We start from the raw sequence: 25,347 nt of genomic DNA on the forward strand, positions 1-25,347 counted from the left end.
GCGCGGCGGCCAATGGCAGCGGCGCAAGGGCGGGCCGGGGCTGACTGAGGTGAGCCGCTGCCAATGGGAGGCCGGGCCGGAAGCGGGGCGCGGGGCGGGCCCGGGTGGCCAATGGGAGCGCGGTCCGGCGCGGCGGAGGGAGGGGGCTGCGGGCCGCGGCCGCTCTCGGCGCTGCGGCCGGTCCCGGGGAGGCGGCGGGCGCCGTTGCCCGGCAGCGGAGCGGGATGGCGGCGGGCGGGTACGGGCGGTACCGCGCCGTGATCTTCGCGGCCATGTTCGCCGGGTACACGCTCTATTACTTCAACCGCAAAACCTTCTCGTTCGTCATGCCCGCCGTCATGGCCGAGGTGCCGCTGGGGAAGGACGAGCTGGGTGAGTGCCGGCCCCCGCGCCCCCCCCCGCCCCCGCCGCGCCGCTCGCTGTAACGGGGTCTCACGGGCGGGCCCGCCGCAGGTCTCATCACCAGCAGCCAGTCCGCGGCGTACGCGATCAGCAAGTTCGTCAGCGGCGTCCTCTCGGACCGGGCGAGCGCTCGCTGGCTCTTCTCCGCCGGGCTCCTGATGGTGGGCTTGGTCAACGTGGTCTTCTCGTGGAGCTCCACCGTCGCGGCCTTCGCGGGGCTCTGGTTCCTCAACGGCCTGGCGCAGGGGCTGGGCTGGCCGCCCTGCGGGAAGATCCTGCGGAAGGTGAGCGCGGGTCGGGGGGAAGCTGCGCCCGGCTGCTGCTCTGCGGGAACCGGAGCTCCGGATCCAGAGCGGCTCGCGCCTGTGCCTGCCTCCTTCCAGCCGAGGAGGTGGAAGTCTGAGGGAGCCTCCTGCCTGCGCAGCAGCTGTCCGCCAATGAGGGTCTGGGTATTGCGGCAAAGGTCCCAAGAGCTGCTCGGCCCGCGCACGCAGGTGCCTTGATTCTAGCTCCGGTTCGGCTTGAGAAGTCACGTCTCGCGGTGGCAGGCCTTCTGCACTGTAAGGGATGTGCGCTGTGGGAGTCCAGCTCGAAGGCAGAGGTGTGCCTGTCTCCCCGCTGTTGTGGCAGTTTGCTGCTGGGCAAAGGGCGATGAGCAGAATTCCATCGGCACGCTCGGGGAGCTCGGGCATTGCAAACAGCAGGCTGTCCGGGTAGAAAAGCGGGCAACGTGTGGAGGAACAGCAGGAGCTGAGCCTCCGACTCATGCGTGCGTTCGGGATCGGATTGATTGGCGCCTCTGGGCAGAAGGCAGGGGGGTCAGCCGTGTGCGTACCTCTCTGGAAAGGTGTAAAATCCAGGAACGCACGTGCTTGCGGGATGGGGGGGAGGGATTGACAACTGCCCTGCTCATCTCGCTGCCAGAAAAGAGCTGTCCAGAAAAGGACACACAAAGGAAGGGCCCAGATCACAGAAACAGCGGTGCTGGGTGAAGACGTGTGTGAATGGAGCTCTCAGACGTTTTCCTGCTGACAGCAGCCACCCCAGCGGTTCTGGCTCTGTGAGCACATTGCAATGCAGAGCCGATCGTGCCTGGCTCTTAGCAGGGAGTCCTAAAGTTACCCTGTGACTCCCCGCGTATCCGTGTGCAGTGTTGTGCCAGCAGACCTCCAGGAGGACGCTGTTCCTGGCGCGGGGGTGTGCAGAACCCTGTGCTCTCCAGTTTGCCTCTCCTGGACCGCGTCTCGGTTTCATGGTCCGTAAATGGCAACGCCTTGGAGCCACGTGGGGTTCCCTGCAGGACTCCCTTTACCTGATTCTATGGTTCTGTGGGCGCCTGCAGTGCCCCAAACCCTCCGCGTGGGTCCCAACCGTGGGTTTTCAGGCGCGGTGTCGCTCTCTTCCTCAGATCTCATGCCCTTTCTCTTGTTGTTGCACAGTGGTTCGAGCCGTCGCAGTTCGGGACGTGGTGGGCAATCCTGTCTACAAGCATGAACTTGGCTGGAGGCTTGGGCCCTATCGTCGCTGCTCTCGCGTCACAGAACTACGACTGGCGCGTGACTCTGTCCTGCTCCGGCTTCATCTGTGTGGTTGCCTCTTTTGTTTGCCTTGTCCTCATTAAGAATGAGCCGTCGGATGTGGGGCTGCCCAACATTGACCAAGGAGCCAAGAAAGGGAAGAAAGGTGAGCAGGAGGCTTCGCTGTAAGCGGGCACCCGTGGTGCCTTCTGTGTGTATCCCGGCACAGGCGCGCTGTTACCGGTGTCCTGAGCCCCCCGTCCTTCCCAACTCCCACAGTCACCATGTGGTGGGCACGTGCACGGCCTTGTTTTCAGCAGCTTTATTCTGAATGCTGAAGTTCTAAACCAAGCCCAATTGTAACCTTATAGGAAGGGGACTGCGTCTGGGCTACAGCAGCGCAACAGCAGGGAACGCTTCCTTGAGCCTGACCTGCCTCTCCATGCTGACAGGGGACAGGCAGCTCTCCCCTTACTCTGTAGGTTCTCTTGACCCCTGGCTTGCGGTGGACTCTGCTCAGGGTTTTGTGTCCTAGCCTCGGACAGCTAGTTAGTAAATGTTTGTTCAGACCACTGAATATGGTGCTTTCCTGAAAGCAGAACAGGTAGAGGGGAATTGCAACACAAGTTTGCTGTAAGATTTGAGAGGCCGCTGGAAACTCAGCCTATGTTCCTCACTGTCCTGCGATGCCTGCGCTGCTAGACGTGACCTCTCTGTGTAAGAAAGCAGTATTGCTTCCCCAGAGCCTTTTCTGGGGAGAACGGGTTGCGTTTGTAGGTGCTCCTCGCAGACTGAAGCAAAAACAGAGGGAAGACCTGAAAGCCAGCATCTTGGCTTGGGTCTGTGTAGTGGCTGTCACAGGCACTGCTGGAAACATTAGCACAAAGTCTGGAGGAGCAGACAATTTCCCTAGCAACCTCTGCAGAGGGTTTATTGGCAGCCGCAACACAGCACGTTGCTGGGAGGAGTGTTTTGATTATTCTTTTGAAATCCTGAATGAACGTGGAATAGATTGACGGAAAAGATTCTGGAATCACAGCAAACCCAGAACAAGGGGGAGGTGGAGCCATTCATTCCCTACGAATATCTCCCTTTATGAATATCCTCTTCTGTAGGGATGTTCTTGTGCATGAATCCCGCTCACGGATCTGTCCGTAGCGCTGCTGAGCTGGTGTGCTTCAGGCTGTGGTAATGCTCAAGCAGTGGTAACGCTCTTCCTGATCTTCCTCGCAGGTTCCTCCAGCGACAACAGCACTTTGACAGAGCTGCTGCTCTCGCCGTACCTCTGGGTGCTCTCAACAGGCTACCTGGTCGTTTTTGGAGTGAAAACGTGCTGTACCGACTGGGGACAGCTCTTCCTGATCCAGGAGAGGGGACAATCCATGCTTGTGGGTAAGACCCGAAGCTGCATTAAGCTGTGTGGCTGTTGTTGCCCAGAGCTTGACTGGGAGCAGGAAAAGGACACAGGGATCTCTGTCTGAGGGACTTGCTCACCTACATCCTAACTGTCTGCATAGGTACATGTAGGTATTGACGTAAGTCAGTGCTGAAGCTACAGCCTCAGTGCCAGGGCCCTCGTGGGACTGGCAGATGGGCATCCCTGTACAAGGATGAGCCGGAGGCTTGTCCAGCACAGCTGCTCTGAGCTTGCTGGGAGCTGACAGGGTTGAGCTGAGTCTAAAGCATGCAGCAGCTTCGTGACCAAACCTCATGGCCTGTCCTTTGCTTCACCTGCGTTCTAGGTAGCTCCTACATGAGTGCCTTGGAGATCGGGGGTCTGGTGGGAAGCATTGCTGCTGGGTATCTTTCTGACAGAGCAGTAGCAAGAGTAAGTAACCTGGACCCTCGGGTGTGCTGGGCAGTTAACACAGCATTGATTTGAACTGCTGCAGATGCCCCCCTTCTCTAACACCCACGCCAGCAGTGGAGCAGAACACTTCCCTTGTTCTTGTCGCTCTGGAGATTCAGGATACCCAGAATGCAGAGTTCTGGAGCCGCTGCCTCATGCTACAGAGCAGCCGCTCTCAGTGCTGTATTTTAGTTCTGTCTTCCCAAGCTGCTCTTCTGGAAGCAGTTCTGTGTCTAAACTACCCTGCTCTGAGGTGGGGCTTTGGAAGATCAGAGCGTTCTTGATTATCCCATCTCTGTTCCTTCGCTCAGAGGCGGGCTGGGAGGGACAGGACCCATCTCAACAGCTTCAGGAAAGTGTTCCGTCAGGCTGGTATTGCTGCTGCCTGGTACAGCTGCGAGAGGCCTGTAGCAGCTCTGCTGGGCGCGTGAGGACAGCTGCCAAACGCCCTTTTCGAAGCCGTTTGGGTTTAGGATGTTTGGTCTGTTTTGTTTGTTGGCTTTACTGTGCTCTCTGCATTTCCCTGTTGAAGGAGATGTGGTTGTCGACAGCTGTCTTCTGGCTGAAAAGGAACCTGCATTAAAATCCAGTGGTGGGATCTGAAGCCAAATTCAGGGGGGAAGTAGGGTGCAGTGGATAACACAAGTATCATTTATCACTAAGAGCATCTTGTTTAGCGCGCGGGCAAACTAAACTGAACCAAGAAGCCTTGCTGAAAGGTCCGCTTTGGCTCATGTTCCGTGTGTCTGACCGGGCAGCGTGGATGGCATTAGGTGCCACCAGGATAAAGCCAGAGTCCTTCCAGCTTCCACCCCCCGTTTCCTCCCCTCTGCTGCAGGTGGGTCTGTCGAGCTACGGGAACCCCCGGCACGCGCTGCTGCTTTCCATGATGGCCGGGATGTGCGTGTCCATGTTCCTCTTCCGAGTCACGGTCACCAGCGAGTCTCCCAAGGTAATCCATGTGTGAGCCGCTGGCCGTACCTGGTCGGGGTGGCCTCACCAGGGGCCTGGTGGCAGGGAGCCTCTTGTCTTCACCCTTGCCTTGCGGCACAGCGAAGCAGCCTCCCTTGGCCTGGGCTGGGCAGCTTCTGGCAAGGTTGGCTTGGGTGGCCTTCGTTACCTGCTGTAGCGTAGACATGGCTTGCCTCTGCCTGTGTGATGGCTGGAGAAATGAAACCTCTTTTCTCCTTTCCTTTGTTTCTTCTTCAGGAAAACCACTTCTGGACTGTAGCCTTGCAACCTCTAGCTGAACTTACAGGCCTCAAGGAACATGAGGTTTCTGCCTTGCATTTTTCCTCCCTCTGCCTGTTTCTGCTTTTGCTGATCTGCCCTTTTGCTGTCCTGGGAGGTTGGTTAGCACTACAAAACTTAAAACCAGGGCACTGAGATCACTGTAAGTTTTGTAACAGAAACCTTTTCGTGTAGTCTTTTGATTACACTGACTGACTTTTAGAAGTCTGGATATAAAACTTGCACGTTCTTATTTCAGAGGTTCTGAGGACATTTGTTCATCAGTTAAAATGCAGCCAGTTAAGGAGTCCTGCGCGTGGGCTCAGGAGGAATTATCCTGCTCCTGCACATGCCTTCCTGCTTGCTTTTCTGCAAGTGTTTTCCTAACTCTTTGTTTCTGTTTCCCATCTGGAAAATAAGATGGCATTTACTTACTCCTGCACATCTTGAAATGGTGTTTGTGGTTCAGAAAGCACGCTGTAACCTTGAGGAGGGCAATTACCCCTTGTTGTCCTTTCACACATGAGCTAACACTGAAGTTCAAGCTGTCAGGGGTTTTTGGGTTGGTTTGTGTTTGTTTAGTAACATAGGGACTATCAAATGGTGGCTTCTTGCAAATAAAGATGCTCTGACTGGTCGCTCGCATCTAAGATGAGAAAAGCTTTTAGCTGGTGACTCCAGGGTCGTTTTAAAGCGACCCAGTCCACAGCTCTCCTGCAGTTTTGCCCATCTCTCCTCAACGGTCTGGTTCTTGTGCGAAACGGCTCCTGTTGTGTGAGCACGGGGTAGGGGCAGAACTGTGGGAGAGAGGGGGGTTCACGGTGCCTGAGAACAGCACATGGGGGCTATCACAGGCTTGAGCTCTTCTGTCAGCAGGTCACGGAGTCGGTGTCAGCCCGAAAATGTCAAAACTGCCCCGCACCGCGCGCAGCATCACGGTTGGTCGGCAGCTGCTGACTGACAGGGCAGGGTGCGCGGATCCTGTTTCTGACCTTAACGTGTTTTCACAGCTGTGGATCCTCACCCTGGGAGCTGTGTTCGGGTTCTCCTCGTACGGGCCCATCGCCCTGTTCGGGGTTATCGCCAACGAAAGCGCCCCTGCCAACCTGTGTGGCACCTCCCATGCCATCGTGGCCCTCATGGCCAATGGTGAGTAGCGCCCATTTCCCTGGAAACCAAACAAAACCCATGGGTGTTCTTGCTGGAGCATTGCCCACCACTGGGTGCCAAGCTCCTGGTCATGGGAAGCCTCCCAGGAAGCAGAGATAATAGAGCTGGGAGCCTCAGGGACGCTTCTTGCTGTGCCTGACGGGCTTTTGCCTTGCGCTTCAAGTTCAGGCCGTGCCTGAGAAATCTTTACGCATGCAAAACCAAGTATCAGCAGGTCAAACTGAGACACAAGCATTGCTGGCTTTCTGTTTGTTTCTCCTTGCAGTTGGGGGGTTTCTGGCTGGACTACCCTTCAGTACCATTGCCAAGCACTACAGCTGGGCCACAGCCTTCTGGGTAGCCGAAATCACCTGCACTGGCAGCACAGTGGCTTTCTTCTTACTACGCAACATCCGCACCAAGATGGGCCGGGTTCCCAGGAAGGCCGACTGAGGAGAAGCCGCTCGGTGAAAAGGAGCCTCTCTCACTGACGGGAATGATGCTTGGATTTTTGTTTAACTGGAGTTGAGTTTACCTATTGCTGCAACCTAGATAAAAATATCTCGATTTCTCATTCACTGTCAGAGGGCACAAGGTTCTCGCTGCTGATCACTTTTTCCCTCAAGATGTGATAATTCAGGTAGTTTACACAGGCAATGATTTTGCTGCACCTCCTCACAGTACTGCTGGGGAAGCACCCAGGCTTTGCAGCCTGAGCTCCTCTGCTAAAAGGACTCTGAAATGACTGGCTTCAGGTGCTGTCACATTGAGTTTTGTCCCTGCTGTTTTTCTCGGCCATCAACTTTTTGATTCTGCTTCGCTCTCAGCCCTGGAACAGCAACAGCAGTAAATGGTGGTCATTAGAGCTGGGCCTCATGGCTCTTTTGAGAGCAGTGTGGCTTTAGCTTGACCCAGGATTAGTTGTTAGGAGAGATGGAGGTGTTTTACTCCGGAGAAGTGGAACCCTGGTGCGGTGCTGCGGTGGGGCTCTTGCAGCACCTGGAAACAGGCACGTTTCCAGGAAACCCTCGGTGCTTTAGGGGAGAGTGTTTAAAGAAGCTCCTTCTATTGAACTGATCCTGCCCGGCACAATTTCTGCGTAGTGTTAATGATTTGCAAGGGAGGCAGCTGCTGCCATGGCAATGTGCAGCCAGCGCTCTGCCCGTCAGCTTGGAAAACCCACGCAGCAGCAGGTATGCTGACAGCAGCTGCATGGTTCTTCCAGCTCTCTGGAAAAACACCTATTTTTAGTGTTGGCTTGTGTTTTGTCAGTACACGGAGTGTAGTCTAGGGAGGTTTTGGTCAAGAGCTGCATCTCTCATAGCTGTGGGCATGGGCTCGGGCTACTTCCGAGTCAGCCTTAGCAGAGCCACCACTGGCAGCCTGCAGCACTTGGGGCCCAGCACTGTTTGCAATGAATACTCAGGTTTTTAACCAGGATTTAGTTGAATATTCTTGGCTTTCCCCAAATGGATTTACTGCTTCAGGGCTCTGGAAGAGGCAGTTCTCGTGCAGAACGTGCACGCAGGTACTGTGCTGAACAGCGTGGTTGCAAGAGTAGGTAGCCAGCCTTAATTAAAACTGGAAGTGAATTACATTTTGTACTTAATTCTCTGATCTTCTATGTGAAATAAAAACGGAGCAGTGTCACAAGGGCTATGGTTGTCTTAGGGAGAATGGTGCAGGCCGAACCACCCAAACCTGCTTATCTGCTTAAGGTGCTACGGGCACAGATTTACCCTGCCAACAGAAAACAGCCATCCACTTCTTCAAGGAACATTTATTACTCCTACATAGAAACCCTTTGCAAAACCATAAGTTAAGAGCTATACAGGAAAAATACATATGTACAGTTCTGAAATGAAAGCAAGCCATCAGCTGCAGTAATGCCGCGGACCCACGCCTCGCTGCCTTTCTTCACTCAAGGGCACAGCAGAATAAGCCTCTGCGGTCCTTGTGCGAACAGTCCTGACTAATCTTTTGAAGGTAAATCTCACAACCGGGGGATAAACAAGTATCTTGGGACATAGTGGAGCACGTCTGGGGGCTGTGCAGTCTCTGATGTGAAGGAGAGGCCCTGTTCTTCAGGGGGAGAGAAGAGTCAGTGCAACAGGTGAGGCCTTCTCTATGACCCAGGTCCGAAGGGTCCGGCTTTCTCTGCCACCTCCAGAGCAAGTTTCAAGTTCTGGTCAAACAACTCGCATCTGAAACAGAAAAGCAGAAGGGGGTGACTTTACCTATGGAACAGGCTAACAAAGGCAGGATCTCCACATTCTTCAAAGCGAGATTCTGCTATCAGACTTTGGCCTGGCCATTAATTAAGGTTAAAGCTTCTTGTATGCGCTCAAGCGTGACATATGGGCAGGAGGGTTTGTGCCGAGGAAGAGTGCCTCCCCCTTCCCCAGGAGAGCAGCACCAGAAGGAGCACAGTGCCCCTGCCGCCACGTGCTGTGTCCTCCCCTTCCCTCAACCCCTGGGTCTGCTCTGCCCCAAAACAGAGGGGCTGTCAGCGTGTTACCACACGGGCAGAGTGAGGAGGGGCTGCAGCTGCATTGTCAAAAGCGGGCTTTTCTCTACCTGATGGGCATCTCCAGGGAGTAGAAAGGATTCTTCAAGGCGAAGTCAGAGTAAATCTCGTAGATCTTGCGCAGAAGGGCGTCTATCCCCGCCTGCCTCGGGTCGGCAAGAACCACGAATTTGATCCCTGGAGCCATAAAGACAGGGCGTCAGGAAGGCTGAGCTCCGCGACAGGCCTGGCCGGGCCAAGCCGAGCTGTACCTGTCAGCGTCTGGAAGCAGTGCAGCTTGAAGGTGTCTGTCTCCAGCATCTCGATCCCGGAGCTGCCCACCTCGGGGGACAGCTGCGACCCGATGGCGAACAGCCTGTGGGGAGAAGGCTCCTCAGGGCCCGCGCCCCCCGGCCCTGCCCCCCGGTCCCGCCCGTCCCGCGCGGCTCACGAGTGGAACATGGAGGCCAGCATGAGCTTCTCGTTGGAGGAGAGGCGGTGGCGGCCGAAGCGGATGGACACGGGGTAGTTGGCGGGGTTGCCCAGGAACTCCAGCACGTCCTTCCCGTCCGCCGTGAAGCGCCCGTTGACCTCGGCGCCGTTGATGGCCAGCACGGCGTGCCCCACTGCGGGGACAGCGCGGGGTCAGCCCGGCCCGGCGCGCCCGGCCCGCCCGCCCGCCCGCCCGCCGCCGCACCGCGGATGCCGTCGCGCTGCCCGAAGGCCACGACGACGCGCTCGTCGTGCGGGCGCAGGACGAGGTCGAGCGGGAAGCTGAACGTCTTCTCGGTGTCGGCGCGGGGCGCGTAGTGGTCCAGCTGGTAGATGAGCCCGCCCGCCTTGTTCACCACGTACACGCTGAAGATCGCCATGACGGCCCCGGCCCGGAAGCGGCGCCGCGCCCCGCCCCGGAAGCCGCCCCTGAGCACGGGGTTTCCCCGCGCCCCGCGCCCGCCGCTTCCTTTCTGGGCCGACATCTTGAGGAGCCGCGCCGCCGCAGCATGGTGAGCGCCGGGCGGGCCGCGGCAGGCCCGGGAGGCCGCCCCGCCGCCCGCCGCTCACCGGCTGCGCTTCTGTCCCCCCCCCGCAGCCGCCCAAGGACGACAAGAAGAAGAAGGACGCGGGCAAGTCCGCCAAAAAGGACAAAGACCCGGTCAACAAGTCCGGCGGCAAAGCCAAGAAGAAGGTGGGGGCCGGCGGGCTGCAGGGGAGGCCCGGCCCGCAGCGTGTGGCTGGTGCATGGCGGGGTGCGGGCACGCCGGGGGGGGAAACGTGAGGAGGAAAAGGCTGTGGCTCCATGCGGGGCTTCAGGCCCGTCGCTGGGCGATGCTGCGGGCGCGGCCTGCGGTGCTTGTATCTGGTGTGTGTTGTCAGGCCTTTGGTGCGGGATGTGACGCGCAGGCGTTTGACGGCTTAGGGCTGGTTTTTCTGTTTCCGAGTAGAAGTGGTCCAAGGGGAAGGTGAGAGACAAGTTGAACAACCTTGTCCTGTTTGACAAGGCCACCTATGACAAACTGTGCAAGGAAGTGCCCAACTACAAGCTCATCACGCCTGCGGTTGTCTCTGAGAGACTGAAGATTCGAGGCTCCCTGGCGAGGGCTGCCCTCCAGGAGCTGCTCAGCAAAGGTAAGTGCTCAGAACTGTCGGGTGCGTTCCTTGCTCACTTGGCAGGTCTCGTGCTGCATCCGAAACAGACAAACGGGTGTGCTTTTGGCAAGCCGCTGCCTTACTTTGTGTCCCAAAAGTGGTCCGAAGTGAGGAGCAGCAGCTCTGCTGCAGTCACTGCTGTGCCGTGCTAAGGAGGTCCTGCTCAAAGGACAGGGGGTGACAGAACTGCCTCCAGACCTGAACAAAAGCTATGCACAAACACATGTGCGATTGGGTGTGCTGGTGTTCCCTCTCGCGCGTTGGCCAGTCTCAGAAGGGAGCACAAGGCCCCTGACCACCAGTACACACGCGCTCAGGTAACTTCCTTTTCTCGTAGGTTTGATCAAACTGGTGTCGAAGCACCGAGCGCAGGTGATCTACACCAGGAACACGAAAGGTGGGGATGCGCCTGCCGCAGGGGAGGACGTGTAGCGAGGAGGTGAGGCAGCGGCTCCACGCTGGAGCCAGGTTGTGCTTTGCTGGGAGCTAACACGTGGCTGCACGTTGGGCAGCTGTGCTGCTTTGGGTGGGCTGTGCCTCTGGGTGTTGGGAGGACATCAGTCGTGCTCCAGAGCAGTTGGTGATTGTCCCTGTGCGTGCTCTGCCATCAGCGTGCCTTCCCTGCTGTCACGGGGCGCTGTGCAAAGGGTCCTTGTTGGAGCAGAGCTTGCAGACTCTGTGTTTTGACCCGCTTGTCTGATTGAGGACTTCTTGCCTTGCAGGTTCCCCAGCGGCCTCGTCAGCAATGTGTCCGATGTAGACGCACACAATAAAATTATTGAAATAATTGTTCTTGCCTTTTCAAGAATGTGTACGTTTCATTATTGATAGTGGATTCTGGGACAGGTCACGGCTGTCTACCAGCGTTTATATGGTGTTTGCAATATCCTGTGAACATGCTTTTGTATTGTGACAGGGAACTTCTGTGTCACCTACAGCAGCCAGAGATGCTAAACCATGTTGAGCTGCAGTTGGAGGAAAACCGAAGCCCAGTTCTGTGGCTGGGGAAGGTGCTAGCAGGATATTTTCAGTATTTCTAAGGTCCCTGCGGACCAGCTGTCCCCACAGACCTTTGTGCAAGGCTACAGCAGATGTTGGGTTAATGTCTCAGGAGAAGTGTTGATAAGCAGCTCTAAGTAAGGCTAGAAGCATTTTATTTAAATTAAAAAAGTTTATTTCTCAAAACCTCATGTCTTTAATGGGATGTGATGCTATACATTGGCACAGGACACGAGGCACCAGAGCTGCCGAGGGTGGTACTGCTGCACTTGGCCAGGCACCAAACACAGCCACATTTATGTATTAAATAAGAGCACTAAACTTTGCACAGCAGCACTGACAAAGCTGCAGCTTCCTACAGTCCACCTTCCCACAACAGTCAGAGCTTGTTTTCTTCCCTGCTCCTCTCCTGGTTACGTTTTTTTCTTCTTTTCCCCCGATTCAGTTCTAAATTGATGCCTGAAAGACAGCACAGAAGTCAGAAGGCAGCAGCCTTTAGAAAGAGGTAACGAACACTGCCTCACCACACACAAGTAAGACAGTACACAGCTTCAGAACAGTAGCTCTGGTTTTGCTCTCGGAGCGGTAGCAGCCTCTCCAGGTAGCACACGAGAGGTGCCAGCAGGCCAGTACACGGGTCTGGAAGGTAAGGCAGGCGCCTGCCTCTGCAGCCACTGCTGTGCTTAACCCCGTGCCAGGCTGGCGTGTGTGACCCGTGCAGCGAGACCTCTCCTGCCACTTGCTGCTGCCACAGAGCCTGCTCCATGAGTGGCCTGTACGGATGGAGGCCACAAACCCTGTGCTTTGCAGTGGCCTGTTTTGCCCTGAAGCTCACCTGGACTGCCACCTCCTGCCGTGGTTCCACACGCGCCCGAAGGAAGGGAGCCAGCCGTCACTGGTCTGAGAGGTATGGTCAAAGTTGGCACCCACGCGCTCGGGGGGCAGCTTCTTCAGCTTCTGCTTCTCCTCTAGAAAAGTTTTTCATTCAGTGAGTTGTTCTGTCACAGTGCTTTTGGTTCTTCAGTGTGGAAACTTGAATGTGAGGTTAACTGAAATGAGCACAAGCTGCTCACTTTGTCTGAGAAATTCCTCGTATGAAGGTCCAATTTGTTTGCTTCCATGCTCTTCCTCCTCCTCCTCCTCCTCCATTAGCCACGGAGGTTTTGCACCTACAAGACACAGAGAGAATATATTTAGCTACTGTAGTTATCCTAAACTTATGATGGAGAGAAGCATCCTCCCTTCCCTCATCCCTGCAGCTCTCCCTACCCAGCAAGCAGTGAAGGACAAGTAACCCTGGGGCTTTGCTCAGCTGGCAGCGGCAGAGCATACCGCAGACCATACGTTCCACACAGCACCGAGTTTTTGAAATACAGAACCTTTTCCTTCTCTAGCATGTCACCTATGAGCAAAGGCACGAGCACCTCCTGCTTGTGCCATGGCTGCTTCAAAATAACTCTTGAGTTGCTCCTATGATGCTGACAAACCAAGAGCTTTCAGCAGGGCACCACCTGAGAGAGCTGCAGGTGAAGTACCTGTGTGAACGTTCCCCTTCCCTTCTGTATCCTGTCAACAGAAACAGAAAACACTGATGAGAAACTGATGCTTTTAAAGAGCGTTTCCTAAACAGACCAGTACTGGAAAGTACTCTCTTGTGTTCCCTTCCAGGGCCAGGTTCTGTCACAGGAAAGGGGAGGCTCTCCTCTACTGTCTTTAGGAACATTTGTTCTTATAGGCTGTGTTTTAGAACGTTTGCTTAAGGAAACACAACTTAATGCTGGATGAGTGAAGCCCTCAGCTCCTTGCTCCCCTGAATCCGCACGGCTGCGTTTTTTGCAACAGAGACTGCAACCCCTTGTTTTCCTTCGTAACACCCTCTGTAACCCTGTGGTTAAATTGAAGTTGTGCTCATTAGCCAGTCACCCCTACCTGGTGGCCGATGAAGGTCAAAGCCTGGCTGGGCTCCATCCAGTTTAAGTCGGGTCCCGTGTCTGTCCTGCTTGGGCCAGGCTGCTCTGCATCATGAGATGTGTCCCTGGAACACAGAGGCAGCCCGAGAGGTGGGTGACAGCTGCAGCTGGGTGGACGATGCCTGTCCAGAGGCTTCTGGGGCAGAGTTTGTGTCTGTGTTTGGAGAGTTTTCGGCAAGATTGGAAAGAAGCGTTCTAGGGGTACCATAGCGTTACCACTTTGCGGTTGTTGGTGCTTATACATGTGTGGGGGGGAGAAGAATCTCTGTGATGCTTATGATGGATAAAAGCTTGTGAAGGATCTGAGCGAGCTGATGGCAGCAGCAAACGAGCAAGGCCGCTGCCGTGGCAGGGCCATGGCTTCTAGTGGGGTTTAGGTGAGGGATGCGGTTCTCACCTCTGGGGCGCTGCTGGGGGGCCACGGGAGGCAGGTCCTGCGCGAGGCTCTGGCTCTGTTTGAAGCTGAGTGTGATTCAGGAAAAAGGAACACTATTCCTGGTGCTGAGCAGAGACACCCCCTCCACCCCCCCATCCCCCGAGCATCCGGCTGGGGCGAGTGTCCCGGTGCCCGGTCCCCACCGCGGCGCAGCCAGGGCAGGATACGGCTCACCGACCTGCAGGGCGGCCCGCACCGTCTCCCGCTGCCTGCGCTCGGCCTCCCGGATGTCGGCTGCCATCTGCGGGGAGACAGCGGGGGGGGTGAGGCGGGGCCGGGGCCGGGCCGGGCCGGGCGGGGCCGGGCGGGCCGTACCTGCCGGATGCGCGCCTCCTCCTGCCGCTGGTGCGCGGCCACCGCCCGTTCCAGCGCCCGCGCGTAGCGCTCGTACTCGTCGGCCGGCAGCACGCACCGCTCCCGCAGCGCCGCCTCGGCGCGCTGCTCCCGGCAGAACCGCGCCGTCTCCCGGCGGTGCTCGGGCCTGCGGGACCGGGTCAGCTCCGCCGCCCCGCGCCGCCCCGCGCCGCCCCGCGCCGCCCCGCGCCGCCCCGCGCCGCCCCGCGCCGCCCCGCGCCGCCGCTCACCCGGCCAGGTGCTGCAGGAGCGCGGCCCGCGGCAGCGCCAGCGGCCCCCGCCGCCCGTCCCGCCGCACGCCGCGCCCGCAGCACGGGCACCACACGCGCCGGTCGTGCTCCGCCGGGTCGTAGCGCAGCACGGCCGCTCCGCCGCCCTCCTCGTCCCCCGCCGCCGCCGCCGCCGCCGCCGCCCGCGCCGCCGCCACCTCGTCCTGCAGCCGGCCCAGCGCGTCCCGCAGCCGCCGCCGGTGCGCGGCGCTGTACAGGTGCCGGCGGCCCGCGAAGGAGGAGCGGCGGCACAGCGAGCAGTAGTGCACCGCCATGGCCGCTCGCCCTGCGCAGGCGCGGCGCTCGGCGGGGCGGGGTGTACGTGTCCCGGGGCCCCGGTGCTGCCCCCGTAGCGCGGTGTGAGCACCGCGGTCCGTGCGCAGGCTCGCTCTGGGGCCGACTCGCACACCCCCGAACCCCTGGCCCCCCACCGAGCCGCCGTGTGCGAGCGGCTGTTGGGTACCCCCGGCTGATGCCTCCTGCCCGTCCGCACCTCTCCGGTCTGCGGGAGGTTTAGACTGGGTACCAGGGAGAATTTGTCCCCTGAAAGGGGAGCCAAGCACCGGAAAATGCTGCTCAGAGCAGTGGTGGAAGCGTCGCTCCTGGAAGGGTTCTGAAAACCCTAAGATGAAAACCCTTAGGGACGTGGTTTAGTGCTGGCCTTGGCAGTCCTGGGGTAGAAGTTGGGCTCGACGAGCTTGAATGTCTTTTCCAGCCTGATTGATTCTGTAATTCCAGCCTGGCCTGACGGGAGGCGAGCATCAAGCTGCGGCTGCAAGGTTACCTCGGTGCTGCCATCCAGGGCAGCCAAGGCTTTCAGAGACTGTTCACCTTATGTCATGTCCTGCTCGGACGGACAGACAGACAACCCGCGCTGTCACATGTGGGACTGACGGCCATCCTGCGCTCCCCTAGTGTCTCCGGTGTCATTAGCACCCAGCAGTGCAGAGCCACCCTGCAGGGTGCTTTGTGTGCTGCTCAGGGAAGGAGCTGCCACCCTAATGTGCACGTTTAGACTCGATCAAATCCCTTTTAACGTGTCTGTTCCTTCGTGCTCCTGTGGGCACGCAGGTGAAAGGAGCCAGCCTCCAGCCTAGCAGTGATGTGGATCCCTGCCCACTGGGTTTGCAGTGCGGGGGGCAGGCTCATGGGCTTGGAATAACATCTGTGCGGTGGGGACTCTGCGCCCCCAGCCAGGTAAAGCATTCTGTGCCTCTGGCCCGAGGCGCTTTGTTAGGGCACAGATAAACCTCTTCCTGCAGCTCAGTTCTCTGCGCTGCAGGAGCGTTGCAAGGGGCAGCAGAGTGCATGGAGGACTTTGTGTTACAGGCATAGCGGGTGCCAGAATGCCTCTGCAACTCGTGCGGCTGGCAGAAACTCACCTTAATGAAGGAAATTAAGTATTGGCCATCTTTCTTCTCCCCCCCCCCTTCTAAATTTGAGTCCTTATGTCACAATGCTCATAATTTCCACGCGTGGTTCTTGTGAAGCTACCGGCGGCAGCACATCAGAAAGTAGGCTTGGTTTGAAAGCACATGGCACATCTTTCAGAAGCAGGGAGCCGAAAGGAATCATAGCCCAAACAGAGAGCTCATCAGATCTGCAAAAGAGAGAGTGAGAAGAAGCTGGGATGGGTACTAGGGCCATAACTACTGCTCAGGCACTGATGCTGCAGCCACAGTCCTGTCCCATATTAAACTGCCAGCTATTGCAGGAACTGAGATGACAGCTCTGTGTTTGAAAGCAGCCTGGTTGGCTTGTCTCGCTGTGTTGGGCTCTTGGCCAGCCCGATGACAGAGCCCTGCTTGTGGAGCATCTCTGCAGGGGTCTCCAAGTTCCTGGTGTCACCTCCCAGAGTCGTGTCCCGCAGTGCTGGTGGCTGCAAAGTGCTTGGGTGCGCTCCCGCTGCCTGATGCCCTCTGCGGTTTGTGGGGCTCCTGCCCTTGGAAACGTACCCGGGTTGCTCGTGCTTTGGCGCACCAGGTCGAGCGCCTCTTTAGTCAGGGCCTGTGCTTCCTCCTGAAACTTTCTGCATCCTCTTGGAGTCAGTTTCCACAGGCAGGACCTGTGGTTTCCTTTGGCGCACGGGAAGCTGGTGTCTTTCTCGAAGCAGCTGCTGAAGCACAGCTTGTGTCGGATCGTGCTTTTCCATCCCTTTGGGGCCATCTGAAAAAATGGGAAGTGCTGCCTGTGGAGAGAAAGGATTTGTCCTGGGCTGAAGCCCTTGGAGGCTGTGATAAACAACAGAACACACGGAGGGAAGGAGAGGAGGGTCCTCCCCAGGCCCTGCGGTGGGAGGCTGTCTGGTGCACCCGAGACACAGAACTGAAATCCCAGCTCTGGAGACGCAGGTTTGGGTGTTGCCAAAGAGGGGAGGCAGTTTCCTCAGCAGCATCTTGAGCTGCAGGCAGAGCTAAGACCCAAATGTGCGTCCTGGCTGCCACATCCCTGCTTCCCAGCGGAAGATCAGAGACCCCTGTACCCCCTGCAGCCCCTCTTCCCCTCATTCTGCACTAGGAGCTGGGAGAAGAGCGGGTACCGTGTGAACTGGTAGATCTGCTGTACAGTCAGACCGCCACCCGCACTGTTGCACAGGGCGAGGCTGATGAGGGTGGAGTAATTAAGGGGGGGACGGGGCCAGCCCCCCTCAATTTTGGCACTCATCTGCCTGGGGCACTTGAGCTTCATGCTCTGAGGACCGAGGACTGTGGATTTCCAAGGCACCAGCATCATCCTGACTTCAGGACTTTTTGGCATCTCCTGGGGAACTGGGATGGCCACGCATGGAGCAGCTTCACCCACAGTAAGCTGGGGAGAAGAAGGGAAAAAAGAACATGGGTTTATTAGCCCTGGGTAGAATGAGGGGCAGGGATAAGCTGCTTTGTTCTGGCAGGGAGCTTATAGAGAGCTCATACGCTTAAATTTCAGCCTCTGTCCCTGCACTTTGTACTCTGAGCCTGTTTGTCAGGCAGGCTCCATGCATCGGCTGACCGTGGCTGGAATGGGAGCTGCTGAGCCCGCTTGTTGCCCAAGCAGCTCCCTCCTGTGTACCTTTCTAGCCTTATTGGAGGGTGACAGCACATCCTCCTTGGAGCAGTCCAAGTCGGAGCAGGAGTCATCCCAGGATGTGTTCAGAGAGGAGCTCTCTGCGGCACCAGCAACTGAGGCCACCAGGCTTTTGGATCTGGCTGGGTCTGCTCCAGGGCTCCCAGGGAGGGGACAGGCCAGGCTGGGGTTTACCCACATCCACAGATTGGGCTGAGCACCCTGTCCTAAAAGGAGAAGGAGATATGTCACCCTGCCAGTCCTGCCTGAGGGCTGTTTCTGGACCTGCTGTCCACGGGCAGCCTGGGGAAGCTCTAATGCAATGCAAATCCCAAGGCAAAGGTCCCCAGTTGCCTTCTCATCCCTCTAAGTAGTGTTTTCTTTCCTGTTTTCGTACAGGGTGCCTGCCTGCGTGTTCTTGCACCACCGCGGCCAGACCAAACCCAAACAACAGTGCCCAGCTCTGAAAGTTTACCTTCTCTTTCCCCTGTGACGCCAGATGGGTGCAACTCACCCCCTTCACCCTCTTTTGGAGTTTATCTACCTGAAAGGCTGCATGTGGAGGGCACAGCTGTAATGACACCCGTGTCCTTACCTTGCAGAACTTCTTCAGTGCTGGTGAGTTTGAGCTCCTCTGCCATATCCCAGTCCTCAAGGCCATGTCGTAAGTGCAGGCTTTCCCAAAATGACTTGTTTTGGAAACTCAAGTCCATTTTCTTTGTGTGCCAAAGGTACCTCTGGGTGCCGAGGGCAGCAGGATCTGCGAGGGGGGCACAAAGGATCCCCTGAGCTTAAAGTGCTCTGGGAGCTGGCTCAGTCGCACACATGTTTTAAAAAGGGTATCACACAGGTGGGTGAAGGGCTGGTCTCTGTTTCACGCTTCTAAATACCTATTAGAGCCCCTTCTAGGGAGGCAATGATCCATACTGGTGTAATAGGGGAGCTGATTGAGAGTGGGATAGGTCACACCACGCAGGCTGTTTTCTGCCCATTTACTTTGCTAGAGCCTCAATAGATCAGCCACTCCTGTGCTCACTGGGCTAACGTTTCATTTCTTTCTGCCTCTGATTATAAGATCACAGCCTTACCTGCACTCTGCAGTGAACTTACCTGGTCTGGGAACATAAATGCCTCTGGAAGCAGGATGGATCTCTGGGGGTGCACGGAGTGCTTGGGTACCAGGAGCTGCCTCACCCTGCTTGCCTGGGAGTAGTGGGTTTTAAGACTGGAAAGTGCTTTAGGTCCTCCCAGCCAAAACACGAAGGGGGGACCCCAGCTGAGTAAAGGAGCCAGGCTGAGTAGATCCTGGGTGTGCTTTCAGTCTCTTAGAAACTTTGTGTGCCCTTTCCTGAATTGCTTTTGTTTCTTCAACCACATCTTTCACACACGGCCCCTGCCTAATCTGTCCTAGGTCTGATGAAGGAAGCAATGTAGTTTGTGCTAATAAAGGGTACTTATACATCCTCATCCTTCTGGCCCACTCGCTGTCACTCCTCTGCTTGGGGAGGGGGTGTGGGGGCAGGTGGCACTGGTGGAAATGGGGTAGCTACACATCAGAATCCAAGGCTTGGCTTTGTACCAACAGGCAGTTAGATTTCAGACTCTCTACATATGTTGACCGTTTTGCAGGAGGACACGGGTTATGCTGGTAGCGGAGCAGTGCAGCAGGGACTTGCTGCCAGTCTGTAGCAGGGAGTCGAACAGAAAGAGGCAGTGTTGGGAACTGCTGCAAAAGATTGTGCCATAACATTAGTGTTATGATGTTGGGAGGATCTCAGCTTAAAAGGGAATTCCCGGACCCTTGCACTAGAGGTTTGTCCTGGAGTTGTTTGGGTTATTTCTGTGTAATGAAAGAAAAGGGTGAGATGCTTCTCCCTGCTGCAGGCTTGCTCTGCAGTGCTTTGGGCCGGATGCCCCTGCCCTGTTTGCTGTCACTGTTCTCAGCCTTCGAGTGTTTACGTCTTTTGGGACAGGCCGTTAAAAACTGAGTCAAACACTAAACCAAGCTTTTCTGGCCAAGGTAACCTTCCAAGGGCAGGGGGAAATCTGGCACACTCGGGTTTGCCTCCTCAGTAAAAGCAGCTATGATAGTTTGTGCCGCACTAAGGCTTGCTTAGTCCTTGTTAGGCATTCCGTGATTATCAGGTCAGTATGGCGTGGCTTCTGTGAGATGCAAAAGGCTCTCGACACACTGCTTTTCCCACCCTGGTGTGACAAAGTTCAGTTGTTTGCAGAGACGCCTGTGTGCTCCCTCCTGGTCAGATGCCTCAGGGGTGAGCAGGACACACTTGCTGGCTTGCTTTCCTCAACACCCCAGTGCAAACCCTTTCCCCTTCCTGCAACTGGAGCCTGCTGTTTGACTTGGGATGTGTTGCAAACAATCCAGCTACTGCAGTTTAATAATTTACCACCTATCGCTGGACATGTCACACCACAAAGTTGCTTTCCCCTTTCTGTCTGGAGCTAAACTCTCACACAGTGCTGTATGTATCAGCTGAGGCAGAGTAATTCATTAAGCCTGTGGTTATCTATGTGCACCCTGAATTGATGCCTCACCTACCCACATAACCTTTGGTACTTCGAGAGTGAATGCACACAAGAGTGCTGGGCTGGGCGCAGCGATGTCCATCATCTTGGAACAACGTGAGTATTTTGGGGGACTAAAGAGGTCCTGCGAAAGCTGGATCTTGCACGCAGGTGAAGTGTCTCGCCCTGCTTCCTCTGCAGCCAGTGTGGCTTTGGAAGAGCCAGCAGGGCAGCACACTGATGCGAATGAAAGGCAGAAGGATATCTGGGGATGGAACGCGTCCATAGGAAGGACACTGTTCCCTGTGCTGCTCTGCAGGAGCTGCCCTGGCAAGAGCTGGAGGGGGACAACCAGGGCGTGTGGCTTGGCCACAAGAGGCCGTGTGAGCTGGTGTTTTGCACATTGGTTTCACCTGTAGCTGCTCTGGAGTTAGGTGCGGGCTCCCCAGCAAAAGCTCCTGCAGAGCAATAAAGGAGATGAGAAACAGCTGCAGGCAGCAGCTATAGGATCTTCCTTTCTTCCATCCTCCCCCAGCTTCCAGTGTCCTCAGAGAAGGCTGTAGCTCTCCGTGGAGCTGGTAAGTAGAGCCAGGGGTAGGGCATAACACAATACAGTGCTTCACCCTGAGGAGCTCTGAGCTCCCGAAATGAGGTGCGAAAAGAGCCTGCTGATGCTTCCTGCCTGGGCTGCAGGGATGGAAAGCATTCCCCGTGTACTGATGTTTACTTCTCGCTGGTGAAGGTTTGACTTGCTGCTGTAACTCAAACAGGTAAAGCAGGGAAAGGAGCCCTGTGGTCTGCAATGGAGTGAGCAAAACTGGAAACAGAGGTGCTGGTTTCCAGTTTAAAGCATAAGAATGTTTTAGATACACACAGTTGCAAGCACAGACCTTTCCCGTAAGTCCAGGAAAATTCTAAAAGGCCTTAATTTTGCCTCTGGCCATTCAGTTGCTGAATCCCAATCCCATCAGTTTGTATACTGTAGATTCTGGGAGGAAGCATCATAACCCCTGATCTCTGCTTTCCCAGGGAGGGGGATCTTGATCAGACTGATTGAGTCAACTTGTGGCAAACAAAACCTAAGGCTGCTGATTCCTTGTGCCACGCAGAGGCTCATGTGTGTATTCTAAAGCTGTCTCATTTTTGGTTCTCCTTTAGCTTCCGAAGGTGAGACAGAAGTTAGAAGAGAACCTGCTGACATGTGCAGAAGGCCACAATCATGAACGGAGCTGAAAAGGTAGAGAGGTGACAAGCTGGTGGCATCTTTGCTCGGGACATCCAGATTCTTCAAAGCCAGCTCTTTTCAGGTGAGTGTTATCCGCGCAGAAGCCAACTCATGGGATATATTTTGGCTGAAAACCAGTCTCAGCTACTCTCACACACCTTGTAACCAGCAGAACTACAGGGAAGCTTTGTCAGGATGAGGGTCGGGGTCAGGGGACAGTTCTCTTTCCTTGTTGATTCTCATCTTCTGCTGCTTTAGATGAGGACTTGTTTGCAAATCAAGAGAAAAGACGTTTCAGATTCCAGGTGTAACGGCGAGTGTGCTCGATTGCTTCTTGTGGTGTCTGACTTGTGCACGTGCGTGTGAGGTGTAGGTAGATGTCTTTGGCCAGGCTGGCTTCATGTGAACGTGCTGCCTTCTGCGAGGCAGAGACACTGGATTGGCTCCCTTCTCTGAAAGATGCTGGATGAAAGCTCACTCTCTCCCCTAAGGATAGGGGAGGTCTGTGACTTCACTTCCAACTCCGGGTTCTTACTGAAGTCTGACTTGAATGGCTTTTGTATTCCACAGCCCCTGAAAGCTTTGAATGTGTACAGAGGGACATCTGCTTGTCCTTGGTGATATGAGGGTATTGCTGTTGTCTTGGCTTTGCCCAGCTGATGGTGTTCCTATAGAGGGAAGCTCAGTGGACTTGGTGCGGACTCTGGGCTTGTGGGTGCTGGTTGTGCCAATCAGCTGTGGGGGTCGCGTGCGCGTGTGTGTACATATATACTTGTATAAGTATGTTTTCCCCTGTGGTAGAACAGAGATTAATTTCCAATTAAGTAATTGGTATTTTCCCCATCTTCCTAGCACAGGGTGTACGTTAGGTGCTTGGCTTGTCCTGGCACAGCATCACTCCTTCTGTGTTGGTGTTGCTTCAGCTCCCGGGGCTGCAGCAAGTGGCTGATGCTGTGACTGTAATATAGAAAAAGCTCCCAGGATATGCATGGGCTGGGATTAAAAACAGTCCTTTCTGTTACAGCGAGGCAGTGGGGACAATGTGGGTGGGCAAGGGGAGAGGGAATGTGAGGCAGTGAGAGATGGTTGCTGCACTGGCACTGGAGCGGGGCAGTGCCAGAGTGCCTGGTTAATCCTGCAGACGCCTGGTGTGTCTCTGTTGGTACCGCAGGTAGATGCTGCTGCTGCTGTTGTAGCTGTTTGTAGTCTCCTCAGGACGTAAGAACTCCACAGCTGTACTTGATGAGCATCGCAGCCTCTTTTATTAGCTGTATTCTAGTCTCTCTGAACAGACACGCTATTTTTTGGTGGGGGAAAGACAGCCTCTTACCCCCCACGTCCTCCGAGCCTGTGAAGTTGCAGTTAAAGAGCTGAACTCAGGTCTCTGCCCCTCCTCCCTGATTTTAGAAACCACTTCAAAGGTGAGCTGGCGGACGATTGAAGCGACCGGTTCTGCCAGGCTCGCCGCCGCTCACCTTTCGTGCCGCTCCCCCGCAGAACAAAGCGCAGCGCTTCCCTTTGAATTCCCCCTTTGAAAGCCAGAGGGGACGGAGGCTGAAACGCTCCGCAACTTTTTTGGTGACTGCTCCTGTACCTTCCTGAAGTGCTGGAGGGATGAGGACAGGGCTCCGGGGAGGAGACTTCGCTTGCAGCTCAATTAGCTGTTGGCAAGGCCTGGCGGATGGGATGCCTCCTCCTCCTGGCTGTCACAGCCAGTTTGGAGGGCAAGGTAATGCATGCAGCAAGGGCGGAAAGTTGCCACGGAGCATCTCGGAGTCAGTGGCTTGGACTGATGCACACGAGGGTCTCAGAGCCCATCCTGGCTGCCCGTCGCTGGGCAGTGCCACCTCCCGCTCCGCTGCTGCCTGAGGGAGGGCTCTGCCCTGTTCTCCTTTCTGTGTGCTTTGTGCCGAGAAGGGGTGGCACACGGCAGAGCTGGTGCGGAGCGCGTGCTGCAGCCTCCCAGGTGGGAAGAGGAAAACTGGCGAGTGGTGTCCTGCAGCCAGTGCCCAAGGCACGGTCTGCTCGCTGTCACTGCAAGGGATGCTTCTTGTTGCAAGCACCAGGGCAGGATGGAGGGCAGGGTACGAGAGCAGGGCTTATCTTTGTGATGTGAGTTTCCAGACCTCTTTCTGTGCCATCGTGGCTGGGGATGTTTGCAAAGCTTTAACACATAAGACTGTCATTTGCAAGCAGGTAAATGACACCTCACAGGCCATCCCTGCAGCGTGTAAAGGTGGCGAAGACCACCTAGTACTGAATCAGCAACCCCACCTAAGGGTGCAGAGCTCTCTTATCAAAGTACCAACTGAGCTTGCCTCCACTCAGCTCATGCGGTGACAGGACTGTGGCTTGCAGCAGTGCAGCTGCATGGCCAGCACATGCAGTGTGTGGTGGGAAGTGATGCAGGTCATGGCTGTGATGTCGGGAGCAGTGGGATGCTGACTCGGTGCAGGAAGCAGCAGTAATAAAGCAGTAGGAATTGGTCATGTTAAAGGAAGTACCAGATGACAGACTTGGGCTAAGGTTTATAAATCTGATCTCTGTGATTCTGGTGAGACTCCTCGTGTTTTATGGCCAGCATCACTTTTGTACATGTTGCAGAGCTGCAGAATCGAGAGGAAACCTCCTGCTGCTGCTGGTTCAGAGCCAGGCTGGATGCCTGTACATGGCTTCTTAGGGGACAGTGCTGAAAACCTAAATACATCAGTGTGTGTGTGTGTGTGTGTGTGTGTGTTCAGCGCTCAGCCCTGGGTGCAAGAATTGCTGATGCTGGAATCACATTCAGCTGCTTATAGCAACCCATGTATGAGGGCATGTGCCTCTGCATAAGACCATTCTGTGGCTTGGCCTCGCTCATTCTGCTGGTGGAGAATCACTGAGATGAGGAGGACCGACTCATGGAATATTTAGTCTGAAAAACCAAACCTTTTCATTTTACTGTGGGTGAAACAGGGACGTTGTCTCTTTAAGGCACCCCCTCCTCATTCCCCGAATACCTCAAGGCCTCGGAGTGATTCTGGAGGAGAGGATCAGTGCAGGAGTTTAAGGCATCCTTCCCTGCCCTGCTGCACTGCTCACTTACTGCTCCGAAGGCTGTGCTTTGCCGTTGCCATGGAAACCATTAGTTGCTAAGCAACTGGAGCATCATCTGCGCTGAGCCCTCGCATCTAATTATCCCATCACAGTGGCTGAGAGGGGCTGGGGGGGGATTAACTCCTCTACCGTGGCAGATCCATTGACAACACTCTAGTCACATTTAAAGAGACATAGCCTCCTTTCTGCCACACTTGGCCACGCTCTCTTGCTCACTCAGCTACTTGGCTTTCTTGCATCGTTGGTCTGCTAGAAGGGATGTGGGTTTCTGCGAGCAGCAGAGATGTCCTCTGTGCTCGTGGTGTGCTTGCTGCCCATGCACGGAGCTCTGCTGGGAGCTCTTGCTGTCCAAGTTGCACGTGGTGCCTGTAGCTCCATGTTTGGATCATGCAGTCCTTGCTTCGAGGACTCTGGGCCACGCTTTAAGTCCTTCATGTATCTCCTTTGTGTTGCGACCGCTTCAGTGCTGCCTTTATGTTACTGTCTCTGTCCCAAGAGCCTGATGTCATGTCTGCCCTGTGAAGTAGTGATAATTCTTCAGAACTCCGCAATGGGAGAGGTGGGCAGCTCCCTGTCTTCAGTCTGCAGGCTAAAGCAAACGCTGTGTAGCTTCACACCCAGTGTCACCTTACTGTGTGCTGCGGGGAGGGGCTGGGGACTCTCTTCGAGGAGCACTGAAACTCCGAGGTGTGAAGTAAGCGCTAAGGAAAATCTCACTCCTGGACCTCTGTGAGTGGGCAAAGCCACCCCCTGACTGGTGAATTTTGCACATTCAGATAAAATAGTAGGTCTGAGAGCTGATTCTGATCTTGAGTTTGCAAATCCAAGGTCAAACTCTGCAGTTGTCTCCCTGCCGTGACAGATTGCATCTGAATGAGGTTCCCTGACTTGTGAGGACAGTGGCAGCAGTTTGTTGCCTTTAAACCTGAGCTTCGTGAAAGCCTGACTGCACCAAGGTCCATGCTTGAGTAAATGATACCGGCTCCTCACCTGCTCCTGGCTGGCTGGATAGGGAAGAATTCCTCAGTTTTCACCTTCTCCCAGGAAATGGATGCTTTGTGATTTACTGAGGTGATTTCCAGGTGGCTGGATCCATGTGAGTGGGGAGGTTGGTTAGAAAGTTTTCC

At 55.8% G+C, this 25,347-nt stretch overlaps 6 protein-coding genes across 9 annotated transcripts in view; 3 read left to right on the forward strand and 3 right to left on the reverse strand.

Annotated features, from left to right (window-relative positions):
* Positions 1 to 130: 130 nt before the first annotated feature.
* On the forward strand, positions 131 to 7,800 carry SLC37A4 (solute carrier family 37 member 4). Of its 2 annotated transcripts, XM_065697141.1 has the most exons (9): positions 131 to 372; positions 454 to 686; positions 1,842 to 2,085; positions 3,153 to 3,311; positions 3,662 to 3,747; positions 4,607 to 4,720; positions 4,978 to 5,043; positions 6,009 to 6,147; positions 6,434 to 7,800. In XM_065697141.1, the coding sequence occupies exons 1-9, from the start codon at positions 225 to 227 to the stop codon at positions 6,598 to 6,600; spliced, it is 1,356 nt and encodes a 451-aa protein (XP_065553213.1). In that variant the 5' UTR covers positions 131 to 224; the 3' UTR covers positions 6,601 to 7,800. The 2 variants fall into 2 exon arrangements, with proteins under 2 accessions (XP_065553213.1, XP_065553214.1); XM_065697142.1 differs by lacking the exon at positions 4,978 to 5,043 and having other exon boundaries at positions 133 to 372.
* A 112-nt stretch (positions 7,801 to 7,912) lies between these two features.
* Positions 7,913 to 9,560, reverse strand: TRAPPC4 (trafficking protein particle complex subunit 4). The gene is made up of 5 exons (XM_065697150.1): positions 9,351 to 9,560; positions 9,105 to 9,279; positions 8,926 to 9,029; positions 8,725 to 8,851; positions 7,913 to 8,351 (listed from the first exon to the last, which is right to left on the reverse strand). Exons 1-5 carry the CDS (start codon positions 9,523 to 9,525, stop codon positions 8,273 to 8,275), a joined length of 660 nt encoding a protein of 219 aa, XP_065553222.1. The 5' UTR covers positions 9,526 to 9,560; the 3' UTR covers positions 7,913 to 8,272.
* RPS25 (ribosomal protein S25) lies at positions 9,353 to 11,108 on the forward strand. The gene is made up of 5 exons (XM_065697153.1): positions 9,353 to 9,657; positions 9,744 to 9,839; positions 10,096 to 10,279; positions 10,638 to 10,739; positions 11,023 to 11,108. The coding sequence occupies exons 1-4, from the start codon at positions 9,655 to 9,657 to the stop codon at positions 10,730 to 10,732; spliced, it is 378 nt and encodes a 125-aa protein (XP_065553225.1). The 5' UTR covers positions 9,353 to 9,654; the 3' UTR covers positions 10,733 to 10,739; positions 11,023 to 11,108.
* Positions 11,109 to 11,451: 343 nt separating this feature from the next.
* On the reverse strand, positions 11,452 to 14,623 carry CENATAC (centrosomal AT-AC splicing factor). Its single transcript, XM_065697149.1, has 9 exons — positions 14,290 to 14,623; positions 14,021 to 14,186; positions 13,884 to 13,946; positions 13,667 to 13,731; positions 13,229 to 13,334; positions 12,835 to 12,865; positions 12,373 to 12,468; positions 12,135 to 12,267; positions 11,452 to 11,758 (listed from the first exon to the last, which is right to left on the reverse strand). The coding sequence occupies exons 1-9, from the start codon at positions 14,601 to 14,603 to the stop codon at positions 11,713 to 11,715; spliced, it is 1,020 nt and encodes a 339-aa protein (XP_065553221.1). The 5' UTR covers positions 14,604 to 14,623; the 3' UTR covers positions 11,452 to 11,712.
* Positions 14,624 to 14,807: 184 nt separating this feature from the next.
* FOXR1 (forkhead box R1) lies at positions 14,808 to 18,207 on the reverse strand. 2 transcript variants are annotated; one of them, XM_065697144.1, is made up of 5 exons: positions 17,969 to 18,207; positions 17,380 to 17,600; positions 16,868 to 17,136; positions 16,284 to 16,516; positions 14,808 to 15,928 (listed from the first exon to the last, which is right to left on the reverse strand). In XM_065697144.1, exons 1-5 carry the CDS (start codon positions 18,084 to 18,086, stop codon positions 15,900 to 15,902), a joined length of 870 nt encoding a protein of 289 aa, XP_065553216.1. In that variant the 5' UTR covers positions 18,087 to 18,207; the 3' UTR covers positions 14,808 to 15,899. The 2 variants fall into 2 exon arrangements, with proteins under 2 accessions (XP_065553216.1, XP_065553215.1); XM_065697143.1 differs by having other exon boundaries at positions 14,808 to 16,516.
* BCL9L (BCL9 like) overlaps positions 17,907 to 25,347 on the forward strand; it is a 61,650-nt gene continuing 54,209 nt past the window's right edge. The window contains exons 1-2 of one of the 2 annotated variants that reach the window (XM_065697136.1): positions 17,907 to 17,991; positions 21,058 to 21,206. The gene's annotated coding sequence lies outside the window, so the exon portion shown is untranslated. Of the gene's footprint in view, positions 17,992 to 20,387; positions 20,478 to 21,057; positions 21,207 to 25,347 lie in introns of those variants that run through there. The other variant, XM_065697134.1, reaches the window with a different exon arrangement.

This window comes from Lathamus discolor, chromosome 17 (assembly GCF_037157495.1).
Source record: "Lathamus discolor isolate bLatDis1 chromosome 17, bLatDis1.hap1, whole genome shotgun sequence".
NCBI classification, from domain to species: Eukaryota; Metazoa; Chordata; class Aves; order Psittaciformes; family Psittacidae; genus Lathamus; species Lathamus discolor.

What these genes read in the sequence shown, in the direction of transcription:
- SLC37A4 (XM_065697141.1), top strand. Translation starts at nt 225, where the DNA reads ATGGCGGCGGGCGGGTACGGGCGGTACCGCGCCGTGATCTTCGCGGCC. An exon ending in GGGACAATCCATGCTTGTGG is followed by an intron (nt 3,312 to 3,661) that starts GTAAGACCCGAA and finishes CCTGCGTTCTAG; the next exon opens with GTAGCTCCTACATGAGTGCC. An exon ending in CTGACAGAGCAGTAGCAAGA is followed by an intron (nt 3,748 to 4,606) that starts GTAAGTAACCTG and finishes CCTCTGCTGCAG; the next exon opens with GTGGGTCTGTCGAGCTACGG.
- TRAPPC4 (XM_065697150.1), bottom strand. Translation starts at nt 9,525, where the DNA reads ATGGCGATCTTCAGCGTGTACGTGGTGAACAAGGCGGGCGGGCTCATC. An exon ending in CTGCTTCCAGACGCTGACAG is followed by an intron (nt 8,852 to 8,925) that starts GTACAGCTCGGC and finishes TTATGGCTCCAG; the next exon opens with GGATCAAATTCGTGGTTCTT. An exon ending in TCCCTGGAGATGCCCATCAG is followed by an intron (nt 8,352 to 8,724) that starts GTAGAGAAAAGC and finishes TTTCTGTTTCAG; the next exon opens with ATGCGAGTTGTTTGACCAGA.
- RPS25 (XM_065697153.1), top strand. An exon ending in GCGGCAAAGCCAAGAAGAAG is followed by an intron (nt 9,840 to 10,095) that starts GTGGGGGCCGGC and finishes GTTTCCGAGTAG; the next exon opens with AAGTGGTCCAAGGGGAAGGT. An exon ending in CCAGGAGCTGCTCAGCAAAG is followed by an intron (nt 10,280 to 10,637) that starts GTAAGTGCTCAG and finishes CTTTTCTCGTAG; the next exon opens with GTTTGATCAAACTGGTGTCG.
- CENATAC (XM_065697149.1), bottom strand. Translation starts at nt 14,603, where the DNA reads ATGGCGGTGCACTACTGCTCGCTGTGCCGCCGCTCCTCCTTCGCGGGC. An exon ending in TGACCTTCATCGGCCACCAG is followed by an intron (nt 12,866 to 13,228) that starts GTAGGGGTGACT and finishes TTCTGTTGACAG; the next exon opens with GATACAGAAGGGAAGGGGAA. An exon ending in GGCAGGAGGTGGCAGTCCAG is followed by an intron (nt 11,759 to 12,134) that starts GTGAGCTTCAGG and finishes GCTGTCTTTCAG; the next exon opens with GCATCAATTTAGAACTGAAT.
- FOXR1 (XM_065697143.1), bottom strand. Translation starts at nt 18,086, where the DNA reads ATGGACTTGAGTTTCCAAAACAAGTCATTTTGGGAAAGCCTGCACTTA. An exon ending in CACTGAAGAAGTTCTGCAAG is followed by an intron (nt 17,601 to 17,968) that starts GTAAGGACACGG and finishes TTCTCCTTTTAG; the next exon opens with GACAGGGTGCTCAGCCCAAT. An exon ending in CAGATCTACCAGTTCACACG is followed by an intron (nt 16,517 to 16,867) that starts GTACCCGCTCTT and finishes TTCTCTCCACAG; the next exon opens with GCAGCACTTCCCATTTTTTC.